This window comes from Camelus dromedarius, chromosome 11 (assembly GCF_036321535.1).
Source record: "Camelus dromedarius isolate mCamDro1 chromosome 11, mCamDro1.pat, whole genome shotgun sequence".
Classification (NCBI taxonomy): Eukaryota; Metazoa; Chordata; class Mammalia; order Artiodactyla; family Camelidae; genus Camelus; species Camelus dromedarius.
Window position 1 is genome coordinate 56,391,184 of NC_087446.1, and position 13,130 is coordinate 56,404,313.

General features: G+C 39.9%; 1 protein-coding gene across 6 annotated transcripts in view; it reads right to left on the reverse strand.

Annotated features, from left to right (window-relative positions):
- Window positions 1–13,130, reverse strand: part of ATF7 (activating transcription factor 7) — an 81,927-nt gene that overhangs the window by 7,908 nt on the left and 60,889 nt on the right. For 5 of the 6 annotated variants that reach the window (XR_010382931.1, XM_064491064.1, XM_064491062.1 and 2 more), the window contains exons 4-11: window positions 12,992–13,110; window positions 9,660–9,800; window positions 7,807–7,964; window positions 5,985–6,084; window positions 5,347–5,460; window positions 4,598–4,750; window positions 2,102–2,299; window positions 778–886 (exon numbers count right to left, since the gene is read on the reverse strand). Coding sequence is in view for 5 of the 6 variants with exons in the window: in XM_064491064.1 (XP_064347134.1) it covers window positions 778–886; window positions 2,102–2,299; window positions 4,598–4,750; window positions 5,347–5,460; window positions 5,985–6,084; window positions 7,807–7,964; window positions 9,660–9,800; window positions 12,992–13,110 (1,092 nt within the window). In the remaining variant the exon portion in view is untranslated. The remainder of the gene's footprint in view (window positions 1–777; window positions 887–2,101; window positions 2,300–4,597; window positions 4,751–5,346; window positions 5,461–5,984; window positions 6,085–7,806; window positions 7,965–9,659; window positions 9,801–12,991; window positions 13,111–13,130) is intronic. The other variant, XM_031462405.2, reaches the window with a different exon arrangement.

Here is a 13,130-nt window from a genome sequence, read left to right on the forward strand (position 1 = left end):
AATTGGTGATGTGGTTACTCTTTTTCTATGGGAACACATCTCTGAAATGATAAAGACAGTTAGTGGAAAAATAATTCAATATATCAAAATTTGATAGCCAACATTTCTAAGAATTTATTTAATTTGTAAGGGAAAATGATTAGCTTTTACTGTCCATAAGCAAATTATTCTCAGTAATTTTAATTTCAGGATTATGCTTATCCTGAGCATGACTCTGTGACCAGCTCCTTCAAGCACTATTTTATGTGTGCTCTGATTACCAACTGAAACCAACATTAGCCCATCATTAGAAAGACAAAAATATACCTCCAAATCTCAGCACTTAACAACCCCTGGGGTATTATCTGCTGTTATATCCTCTTGAGGTCACGACAGTGGCTTTGGAATAAGGAAGAGCTGAATGTGAATCTTGGCTCTGTCACTTCACCAACTGTGTAACTTCACTCAAGTGACTAATCTGAGTGCAGGTTTCTTGTGTATAAATGGAGGTAATATCTATTTCATGAGAGAACTGGGAAGATGGTTGAGTGCCTCACACAAAGCAGGTACCCAATAAATATTGCTACCCTTTCTCCAACTACAACAGATAGTTAGGATAACTACATTCTTCTCAAAAAAAGTTTTTGGTAGGACTTGTTGTTCCACAAAGGCTACTCACTCATCAGTCTGGACCCCCTAGAACATTCAGAATGTGGTTATAAAATCATAAGCAGTTGAGACACTCATTACATGCAGTTTACTGACTGACTGACCTTGCTTAGGTGGTGAGCCACTCACCTAAATAGCCTTGGGTCTTTTTCTGTAGTGCTGTGACTGGGCAGTCTTTATGAGCTAACAGTAGCTGTTTCAACTGAGCCACCTCATTGCGTAGTAATGTGACTTCATTCTGAGGAGGGAGGGAAGAAAAGAATATCAAGAAAATTCATGCTCCACTCTTGAATCCCACCGTGGCTGTCTCCAAAGCGAGGACAGAATGCTGCCCAGACTTTTTCCCTCAAATCTGGGAAAGATCCAGCAAGGCTTCAGAGAGTCCATGCCCAGTATAGCCATGAATTCCATGACAGGAGCTGCTTACAATTAAGGGATTTAAAATAGAAAAATTACTCCTATTTAGGATAAATATGATCATACCAAAATTAATACTGCATATATGTCCTTTGACTAAGAAAGCCTACTTTCAGGAATCTATTCAACAAAGCAGTCTACTCAAGTGCATACAATGTATACTGCAGCACTGCTGTTCTGGCAAAAAATCAGAAAGGTTATCAATATCCACACCTTATAATATAACCACACTACTACTGTACAGCTATTTAAAAAAATGAGGTAGATCCTCTCTATATATGACTAAATCTCCAGGAGATAACTGTTTATATGTTAAAAAAGACACACAGTCCCCCTTGACTCCCTCACAAAAACTATAAATGAAGAAAATATTTAGAAATACATACATGTCTAATAGGCACACACCAAACTTACCTATACGAAAGAGAATGAGACTGAGAAAGGCATATTGAAGAGGGGCTTTATTTTTATTCTATACCTCTGTGGGTGTATGTATGTGTATTATATATTATACATATATATATATGTATGTATGTTACATATGTAACTATATTACCTTTGTAATGAAGTATCTAAAAAATCATAAGAAGGGAAAATAATATTCAAGGAAATATCTGGATTATAACTGTTCTATTTGTGCTTGTGTAGCTTTTTCTTTCCTTTATTAAGCTGCACTATCTGGGGCAAATTCATTTCCCTTTGGGTGTTCCACTATCCCCGTCAGATTCTACTGATGACTTAAAAGAGCACCCTGGGGCACTTAATCTAATTCCCTTCATCCAAATGGTCCTATGGATGACTCATTCTAGTCTGACTCATTCTATTTGGGATTAGATGGTGTGTGTCCTTTCCAGTCCCCAGGGAAGAGATTTCAACTCATACTGTTAAGAGATTCTTTCTGCATTCTTCCTGGCACATTTCTAGATCTGCCCTGGTTTAAAGAATTACCATCTTCTATTCTATCCTCCCACTTTTTCCTAGTTCAGTCTCACTTTCCAGACTCAACAATCCCAATAATCACCCAGGCCCCACTCACACTCAGCTGAATGTTCTGAGAAGTGAGTTCCTCTGCCTTCTTCTCAAGGGAGGACACCCATAGCTTCCGCTTTTGACGGCAGCGGGAGGCTGCAGCCCGGTTGCGCTCCAGAAAGCGCTGCCGCCGCTCATCTGGATCTTCATCCACTGTGCGCCGACGTCGCCCTCCAGTACTAGGCGTGGGTTGGGCTGGTGAGACCTGTTGCCCAGAAGGAAGAGGAGTTACTTGAAGGGAATGTCAGTCCTTTCCAAATTAAACCTGACGTTAGATTAGTAAGATCTGGTAAAGATCTGGTAAAGGGATGTACCAGTCTCAGTAACCACAGCAAGTCTCATCACTATGTCCCTTAGCTTCTCTTTTGTAGTAGTTCCTCATTCTGCCTCCCATTTCCTTTCAGTCTTCTCAGTTCCATACTTAGACAAACCACAGTTCAGTTGGAAACTCTGATTATTTCTGAGACAGACAGACAAAAATGAAACTAGAATCACTTTTTGTTTCTTAACAGGAAATCTTGTAGGCAGGGAAATTATAATCAGGAGAGGTATCAGGGGAACTTTTGGGGAGACTGTGGAGTAAAAAATTGGAGAATCACTGATTTGGACAAGCAATATATACAAACAACTGCATGCTACAAGTTTCAGAAAAGAGAAAAGATTTTACTATCAGTGAGTTATGGGCTGATACGAGATTTTACTATCATGGAGATATATAGATTAGTATATTCTTTTTATTTATAATCACTTACTAATCATCCTCAGCAAGAACCCCCTGCCCCCGCCCCTACCTTGTTTATTCTGTTTGTTTTTAAAGAGAAAAGCATTTTTAAATCCCTTTACAAACTGGCCATACAGGACTCCTTTGTTTTTAAACTTCAGGCTGATGTCTCTTGTCTCTAAAGCACTTTTGGATCATCTTCCTTTTGTGTTAGCTGGTATGTATTCAAAGAAGATAGACCAATTTTATAATAGCGGCCAAAATTAAAATATAGAAAGGTCAACCACCTGTATATAAGGAACTATGTAATGTAAAACAATGCCCCAAATAAATTCTCCCTGAAGCTGTTGCTATTAGGGAACACCTATATTGGTAGTTCCCAAATGCCAGAGCTCGCATCAGTTGCATAAGAATAAACACAAGCTTATAAGAAAAAAGAATCTTATACTCCACTTTCGGCCCTACTGAATCATCTTCTTCAATAATACAGATAACAAAGAGGTTATTTTATTTATTCAGACTAATATCATTTTTCCTAAAAGAAATTTCAAACTGAATTTAATGAGTTAGAGGCCTTGGGTCATTGCTTCCCACTGTACTAAGGGAAGTTCACATGAATTCTCTTGTGATTTTCAATCTCTTCTTTGTCCTGAGCTTACTGGCCCGCATGTAGAGACTGGCGCTTGAGGAGAATGGGGAAAGGAACTGATGGGTTCCTATTCTTGCACAGGAAACTCAGTAACACATGCAGGGAATGCAGGTGAAAGAACAGGCCAAGATAAAGAAAGGAAGAATAGGAAGGAAGGGTTAGTGGTGACTGAAAAAGAAGTCACATCATTTCCTCAAGAGGGAAAGTAGCACAACTTGGGCAAGGGGACTACTGTTTTACCATTTCCAGGGACTGGCATCAGAAGGGGTTACAGGAGGGTGGGCAGGCTTAGCTTCCAACAAGAAAACTCAAATGAAGGCTTTTGTTGTTGGCCAAGATTTGAGGCAGCATATGGTCATGAAATGTTAGGACATGTGGTGGTAACTGATGAAGCAGGTGGGTGACATCAGGAAAAGCGGATGGGCAAAAGACGTAACTCTAGAAACTGATCTCAGATTGTTGTCACCTAAGCAGTACAGACAATACAAAAAGCGAGGCCTATTCAGTTTTCAAAGAAACTTACTAAAACTGAGGCCTCTTTGAAAAAAGAATTGGGCTTCTAAATGGGATCCCTCTGGCTTTTTAAAGACTTTAATTTCTCCTGAAAAAAGAGATAAAACTGATAAGGAAAAGGTGTTTTTATGGGTGTTTGTTTACTGAGCCACCTTAATACTGTGACATCACATTTTATTAATATATTATTATCTGATTGTTGCTATAAATCTTAACAGGAAAGTTTTTTTGTTTGTTTGTTTCTTTGTTTTGGTAAGACTTAAGATGGGAGAGACTAGAGGAGCACCCCTTGGAGTACAGAGTGGTTTAAAGTGAGGTTCTGTCACATTTTTGAGGGTTCTGCACATATAGCAGTCACGTATACAAATAACCAAAAGGCAGAAAACAAGCTGAGACCTCCTCTGTGACAGTTCTGCATTATCCAGTCTGTTTGCATTAGTGTAACACAAAGATGGATAAAGAATAGTGCGTTTTGCTACTGTCAAACTGTCAACAAGAAACAAAGTGCGGGAAGATGCCCAGAAAGCCGAAATCCATCCTTTTCTCATTTTTCTGCTCCTTGAAAAATAGATATGACAGAAAGAGTAATGGTGACACAGCTTATTCCCCCATCCACTGACCTGTGGCTGGGCGGGGGATGGGGCGTCAGGGTGCTGGATGAGGATCTGACTTTGCTCTGGACGGGCTGTCACCATGGTGCTGGCAGTACCCACCACCATTCCACAACCACCATTGATTGAGGAGACTTGGTGGGTTAGGGTGGCTTTTAGTCTCTGTGGGAAAAGATAAGAAAAAATCGCTTGTCAAGGGTGAGACGAGTGGGCTTAGATTTTACTACTGACCAGTCAGTTAAAATTCCCACACCAATTTTCCCTTAAGAGAGGGATTAAAAGAAAATGACAGGGAGAGAGAATGTGCACATGGATCCCTAAAAAGCCTACTCTGTTTCCTCACTATTATCCTGCACACAGTTGGAGGGTAGGGGTTGTTGAAGCAATGGAGTCCAGATGAAAGCTCTCTCCTGGAACCTGGCCAGGGGCTGGTTACACAGTTATTCACCTCTTGGCCAGCTCTCCTGCCCACTCATCCACCCTCCATCTGTCACCCTGGAACTGAAACAGCAAGAGTTCCACTCCAAACAATCTGTGCTGCTTCTTTTCACTCCATGGTCTATGTACCAGGCTCTAAAGTTGGAAGAGAGGAGACAGGAGTCATGAATCAGGATCCTTTCTTCTCCAGACCACACAACAGGGTGGGTCTTCGCTTTGCAAGCCCCAAAAGGTTCCCACGCTTGGCTCACTTGAAAAACTTAGGCAGATACCACTTCTTTCAGAAGCGCCAGCATTACCTCAGGCTGGGATGTACTCACCATCTTGGCTTCTGATGGCATAGGGTGGCCAGAGGGGGAAATGGAACCACTGCTGTTAACTGGTGGGCCAGGGATACCAGGAATGTTAGGCACCATGGACACAGGTCTAGCCAGCTGGATCAAGAGAAGGAAGAAAAACCAGAAGGGAACATAATACTACTGGTAGAGCAATAGCCTCCCCAAATGAAGTGCTGTTGAGACTGGCACATTAGGCTCTGTTCTATGCAACCTGCCCGTAGGACATGCAGAAACAGGCTGGGAAGTGCCTTCCCCCATGGAGCATCACAGGACAGGGGATCTAATCCTTTAGTGCTATGACAGTTGCTATGGGAAAGGCTGAGGCCATATCTTGAGGAAAGTGGTGGGCAATTTGTAAGGTACTTAGTGCCAAGTGAAATCAACCAGGCTGGCAAGACCAATTCCTAGACCAGGAGCCAATTGTCCAGATGAGTCTCTGTCCAGTGTTCCATAGCGCTGGCTTGGCAGAGGTTAGTGAAGAGTATGGGCAGGCTGCCATGCTCAACTAATACAGACCAGAGCCCACGTTTCCCTGGGGCTCATGTGTGTTTACGAGCATTCAGGTGGAAGGGAGGGATTAGTTTGTTGGTAGGGTTGGCTGCCCCAACTACAGAGCTCACCGATATAACAGAAGGCATCTGTACCGGAGGCCCTGGCAGCATAGGCATGGTCTGTCCATTAGCAAGATGCATGACGAGAGGGAGGGAGCCAGTGGGAGACCTAGAGGAGACATGAAGTGAAATGCTCATAATACAGACGTTTCTGCCAATGATCTTCCTTCTATACAGCAGATTTCCTAGTCTTTTCTAGTTAGGGTAGCATTGCAAAATCTTGACACTCTCATGGAAGTGGAAAAAGCAGGGAATGCTACTTATCTTACTTTATAGATGGAGACAAATGGCAAGATCTTTACACCGTACAAATTAAGCAAAATCTTGACACTCTCATGGAAGTGGAAAAAGCAGGGAATGCTACTTATCTTACTTTATAGATGGAGACAAATGGCAAGATCTTTACACCGTACAAATTAAGCAAACTGAATTCAAGTGAATAGGAAGCTAATCCTAGTAAGAGTTTAGAACAAATAACAAATAAACATCCCTACCACTGGTCTGTGTAACTTCTGTCTTGCCTTAGGCAAGGAAGACTTGGATCAAAGTTGTCATTTTGCAAAACTGAATTATGTCATATGATAGCCAAACGCGAGTAAGTTCTTGTTCCTTTCCACGTTTTGCTCTACTCTGCCTAAGAAAGCAGCTTTCCCTTTGTATTTTTCCTAGTGGGTCTGGAGAACAATAAACTTTAAGAGGCTGAATCCTGACAACAATCTCATAATCCATAGGAACCTAGGGACAGGATCTTAAGTCATCCCATTAGGAAATCTGTATGGGCCATGCTGGGAGTGAACACAAAACAGACAGACAAAATTAGCAATAACAAAGACGAAGAACCCTAACTGGGACTGAGGGGAACATCAGGCTTAAAAAAGATGACTTAAAAAAAAAGATGACTTAAGGGGTTTCAGCCTCTCATTTAGTAGTGTCCCCATAAACTCCCATATGATTGAGGCCAAGAACTAAATATATACTTCCCTGTGTGTCTTCCACCATTATGATGAACTTCCTAAAGTTCTAAGGATTCTTCTTATAGATTGAAGAAGTGTTAAACTTCCAAACTGGAAGTACACCCCCAAATAAATTACTTGCTTGTCTACTAAAAAGGTAAAGATTATGGGGGGCGATTTATTTTGAGAGACAATCTCAGTGACTTGTTTTCCTTGAGTATTCAGAAACAGTCTCCTTTGTATGTGTGTAATCTTCAGTGTTTTCGAAATAAACCATGTCATCTGTGACTAGAGATAATTTTACTCCTTCCTTTCTAACTCAGATGCCTTTTATTTCTTTTTCTTGCCTACTTGCTCTGACTAGAACTTCTAATACAATATTGACTAGAAGTGGTAAAAGTGGGCATCGTTCCCGATTGTAAGGAAAGAGCTTTCAGTCCTTCACTGAGTATGTTGTTAGCTGTGGGTTTTTCATATATGGCCTTTATCATGGTGTGGAAGTTTCCTTCTATTTCTAGTTTATTAAGTGTTTTTTTTTTCTTTATCATGAAAGGATGTTGAATTTTCTCAAATTCTTTTATTGCCTCAATTGAGATGATTTTGTTTTTTTCCTTTATTCTATTAATGTGACATATTACATTGATTAATTTTTTTGTCTGTTGACCCATTCTCAAATTCCAGGAATAAATCCCATGGTGTATAACTCTTTTAATGTACTGCTCTGATTTGCTAGTATGTTGTTCAGGATTTTTATGTCAATATTCATAAACGATATTTGTAATTAAAAAAAAAAAGAAAGTCTCTATATTTTATCAAATAATTTCACAAAGAAGAAAGAGATTCAGGCTTTTCTGTTTCTCCTCACTCTCTTTACTTACCCGAGCTGCCTGTTGGATGGTGGAGCCTGTGTGATGACGGACGTTGGGGAGGGAAGGGTTGGGTGAAGTGGATCATAGCCCAAGTGGAGAGGCAGGGAGCCAGGGCGTACGATGGTAGGCGTAGGGGTAGAGATCACAACAGGCTTTGGGGCAACTTCCTGGGGAGAAGACACCAGCAGATCACAAAACGCTTTAAGGAGCTGCTAACAAGGAAATACATAGCTCGTAAAATCTAGTATAAATTTCCCGGCGAGAGCACTAGGGCTACTCACGTAAATTATGACCTGATTTAATTATGATCATGGACCCATACCTCACTCACCCATTCAGCAGGAATGCCGAGTTAAGACCTTTTGGCTAACTCCCTTTCAGGGATGATGGCTATATGAAGGAGATGACAGTTGGAAGACAACCTGAAATCTTTGTAGAAGCATGACAGTATCACGTAAATTCTAAAGACTGTTACAATTTTTCACAATCTAGATACTCTCATTCTAAACTTATGCTCAAGTGTCTGCTGATCTCTAATGGGAAAAGGCAGGTATAAGACTGGTGATAAGGCAACCCAATATCTCCTATAGACCCCTTAAAAAAAGGGCTATGGAAGTCTGAATAATGATCATGCTGTGATAAAACAAACTGCTTCCTACTGTTAGCTTGTTAGGACCTTACATTGCCTATGGCCACACTGGCCCTAAAAACATCTCTAGACAGCCTCTAGGGCCTGGCTGTTGATGAAACAGGGTGGGGGGATAGTTGTAATGTTATGGAGGGAGTAGTTTTGAGATGTTATCAAACCAGTTCTGGAGGGAGGTAAGATGAGGTATGGATGCTCTATACACAATGGATATTAAAATTACCCACTGGTAGAACAGTAGTGACTAGAAGGAGGCATGAGGGGCTTCTGAGGTTCCGATAACATCTAGGTGCTGGTTACACAGGCTGTAAACTTTATGAAAATTCAGTAAGCTGTATACTTACAATTTATGTACTTTCCTATATGTGTGCTATATTTTAATAAATTTATAAAAATAATACTTCACAAAGAGTTTCCTTTAAAAAAACAATAATTAGAATCCTGGTAGACATTCCCTCTGAGTCACTAGAAAATTTTCCTTTGGGAAGACTTTTCTCCTGAATTGTTTAATGTCCAATTTATGAATTATGTGATTTTGCTTTTTCACTTTAAAGTACAACATATATACAGCAAAGTACATTGATCTAAAGGATAAAATAAAACTAAATGACTTTTTACGTATGTAAACTCAAAACAGAGCCTGTTTCCAGCACCCCGTGTCCCTTCCTAATCTATACCTTCCCTCACAAGAGGTAAACACTGTTCTCAGTTCCATCATCATCAAATAGTTTTGCTGCCTCTTGAACTTGATATAAATGGCTTCATATAGTATGTGCTTTTGTGTCTGAATTTTTTTGTTGTTGTTCAACATAACATTTGTGAGCTTCATCCACACTGCTGTGTAATCATTAGCCCATTCTTTTTTTAATGCTATGTGGTATTATTCCACTTTAGAAATACACTACAATTTATTCATTCTCTTGTTGATTCATTCATTCACTTGGATTGCTTCCAGTTTTTTCACTATAATGAATACAATTGCTATGGACATCCTCATACACCTCTTTTGGTGGACATATTAATTTCTCTTTTACACAGACTTCTAAGTGGAGTTGGTGGGTCACAGAAAAGGTGTAATTTATATAAACCTTCTAAACAATTAATATTTGTTTAAATATAATCAATCCTCCTGTATCATACAACACTTATACAACTAAAGCATCATAACTTCATCTAGCAATTAATATTTGGGATGACTCTTGGTTGAGAGTTCTACCTTTTCCTTGAGTGGTGGGGAGCAGGGGCTAGAGGCAGGGCTGTCAGGTGGTGATGAGTCCACCTCCACTGGCTCTTCTTCTTTGATTTTGATGTCTGGTGTAGAAGGCAGAGACATGTCTAGGGGCCCAGAAGCAGCCTGCTGAAAGAGAGAAATGTACATAGTTCAACCCCATGATTCCCTTCAGGTTAAATCCATATCTTTCTAGTTAAAAGATGAGGGAATGTACTTCTAAGAAGTTCAGCCCTTGGTCAAAGCACTGAACTGAAAGGCAAAGAAATGTGGAGCCTAGGTTTTAGTACAACTCTGGCCAAATCATTTAACTTCTCAGGGCTTCTGTTTCCCAAGTATAAAATGAAGTCATAACCTGCTTCACCAAGGGTGAATATTTATAATGACTTCAAAAGGGGAAAAAAAAACTTAAAGTGCTTATAAAGACCCTGAAAAGGGTGAGGGGGGAAATATGTCATTTGCAAATACTATGATTATATTATTTTCCAGGAAATACAGTGATTACTGAATCCAGTGTCTTCATATTCCCAACCAGCTCTGTTGGCTACTAGAGAGCTGTGAACACTTTTTCTGCTAAGCAGAATGACTAGATTACCCAAATATCAAAAGCAAACAAAAGCCGATTGGCTACGAAGGTACTGTCAGCAAGAGAGGAAATGTCTTTTCTGGGGAACTCCCCGTGCTTGATGGTGATCTCATCCCAAAATCTGGTATTAGAGGCTAGAACTTAGGAAGATAGGATTTTGGCGTAACAAAGAAAGGAAAGGCTGATCGTCTGATCAGTTCAAGATGTTAGAACTTGGTCCTAAGAGCAGGACGGGAGAAAACCAGAAACGAGGGAGTACTTTCTGGCAGTGGTGCAATCACCTCACAGAACTGTGGTGCTGTAAACGGCTTTGAAGGGAACAATAAACCATCTGAGATGATGGCCCTGGTAACTGCGCCACAACAGGAGGGCTGGCATTGCAGTTCAGTTTCATGACAAAGCGGATCCTTTGTTCTATTCTTCTCATATCCTAGGCTTCTTGGTGAAAGAGAAGCTTGTTTCTAATTCATCCCTTGCTACCTTAATCACTAGAAATTTGGTAGTTGAGCAAATTGAGGATAATTTGGTGTCTACTACATTAGAGAAGGTGGTAACGGTTCTTTCTCTCCCATCTGATGACTATGAGCAACAGCAAGGATGGTTTCATTTATGCCCTCGTTTTTCCTACAATGTTAAGATGTCACGCCCAACTGACCTAATTCTTGAATCCCTGAAGCCAGAGGGTTGGTGGGAAGGAGAGGCCTCTAAGTAAACACAACCACAGGTTTAAAATCTCCTAGGGGCATCTCCTAGAAAAGCTGTGGTTCAGGAAAGTTTTGAGCTCATTAAACATTCCTGGAGACAATTTTCTACTGAGCCTGTGCTTCTCATCAAGGGGAGGTGAAGACCACCCCTGTACAGGAAGGGAGAAACACCGAGAGATGCCCACTGAGTAATGGCCTGACCAACTATGAATGGCCTCCTTCCTGTGTCAACCGAGCTAAAATGGCAGTGGAAAAAACTTGAAGCCTTTAAAAGGAGGCTAATTTTCTTGAATTTGTCTATTATGAGTTTGGTTTAAAATTCTTTCACATCCTGGTAGAAAAAATTTGACTTATTTTTTATTTTGGGGGAGAGAGAAATGATGGGGGATGAGGTAAGGAAGCTGTAAAATAAAATTATACCACACAGGCTGAAGCAATGGATTGATGAAGGGCCTGGGTCTCTGAAGAAAAGAATGAGGAGACTGTGGCTAGTTTTGCCACTTGAAAGGAGAACTACAGATACATGCCACTGAGTTTTTCCCCACTTTCTTTTAGTTTGCGGGAGATAGCATGAAATGAAGCTCACAGAAAGCTATGGAACATGCAAAATGCCCAGTGATTAGAACACTTTATTCTTATAATTCAAGCTGGCTGGGAAAATCCTGAGCAAACTCTCTTGATTTACCTGCTATCTCCCTCTTAGAAGGAAAGGGCTCCCTTGGAAATTTTTTCTATGTCTTCGCTTTTCTGTATTCTGATGGGATTCCATGCCTCACTGCACCATTCAATTGTGGGAGGTATATGTGTTAATAAAGTATAGATGTTTTGAGATAGAGATATTGGAATTTTTCTGAATTATTATGGAACATAGATCTGACTTTATTTATTTATTTATTTATTTATTTATTTATTTATTTATTTATTTATTTATTTATTTATTTATTTATTTATTTATTTTTCTGTGCGTGTTTTAAAAAATTTTTTTTGGACTCAAATTTGAATAGTGACTAATAAACCAGAATTCTAGTTCTAAAGTAGAATAAACCTTGATCTTTCCAATTTCCTTTCCTTTTTCACCAAAACCTTATTCCATGCAAACTATTTTTCTTTGACTCTGCTTCCTAAACAATTTCCTCTGATCTTCCAAACTAAAGGATTCTCTAGGGATTTGGAATATAAAGGCTAAAATCAGAAGCACAGCACCTCAGAATCTGAAGTGATTCCAACATTTTAATCCTCTCTACAACATCTATACTAAGTGGCACAGACATAATTGAACACACTTCGTGATCACTTCCACATGCTGGTCCTACTTCTGCGTCTGGGGCACACAGAATAAGTTTAACCCCTCTTTTACATGAAAGCTCTTAAAGTAGTTGAAGATTCCAATTTTGTTCACATAAAATCTTCCCTTTTCCAAGCAACATTTCCTCAGTTTCTTTAAATGCTCCTGAAATAATATAATTTCTAGTTCTTTCTCTATCCTGGTTGTTGACCTTTGAAAGGCTTTAAAGAACATCCTTCTTTAAGCTCAACATCTTGACTATTTCTAGAGAGCTACCTGAAGGTAAGAGCCAAATACACTGAAACAAAGAGTCTAAATTCAGTAAGTGTTTATTGATTGGCCACTTGAATAAAACAGTACAGGTGAGAAGTCAGATTAGCTCAGAAAAGAGTGGGATTTGGCAGAAAAAAGATGCTACCTAAAAAAATCTGAGTAACTTATAATCTTTTTTTAAACATCTTCAACATATTCAGAAAATAATTTAAAAAAATAGATTACTGGATAGTACTCCATTGGAAGGGCAAGAAGACTGAATTTTGATGAAGATCCAACACTTGTGCGGATCCATCATCTGGACCCCCTAAAGACCTGGATGGCTGACTAGGACTAGTGAGTACTATCTGGTTCTGTAGAACAAAGCCCATAATTTTGTGCTTTAACCAATTAAGCAAATTATCCCAGGGCACAATGACAGTTGCCTAGATCTGAACACCACCAGTTTTTCAGCAAAAGCCCCGCCTCTTGCCTTTTTTTCATCCTCATCTGCAGCTTTCTTGAATTCATGTTCAAAGGAGCTAGCTAGTTCATTGAAGAGCCCCACCTCTTCACAGTTCTTCAGGAATCTAGTCGGAGTAGGAGTCTGATCTGTAGACATGAAAAGAAAA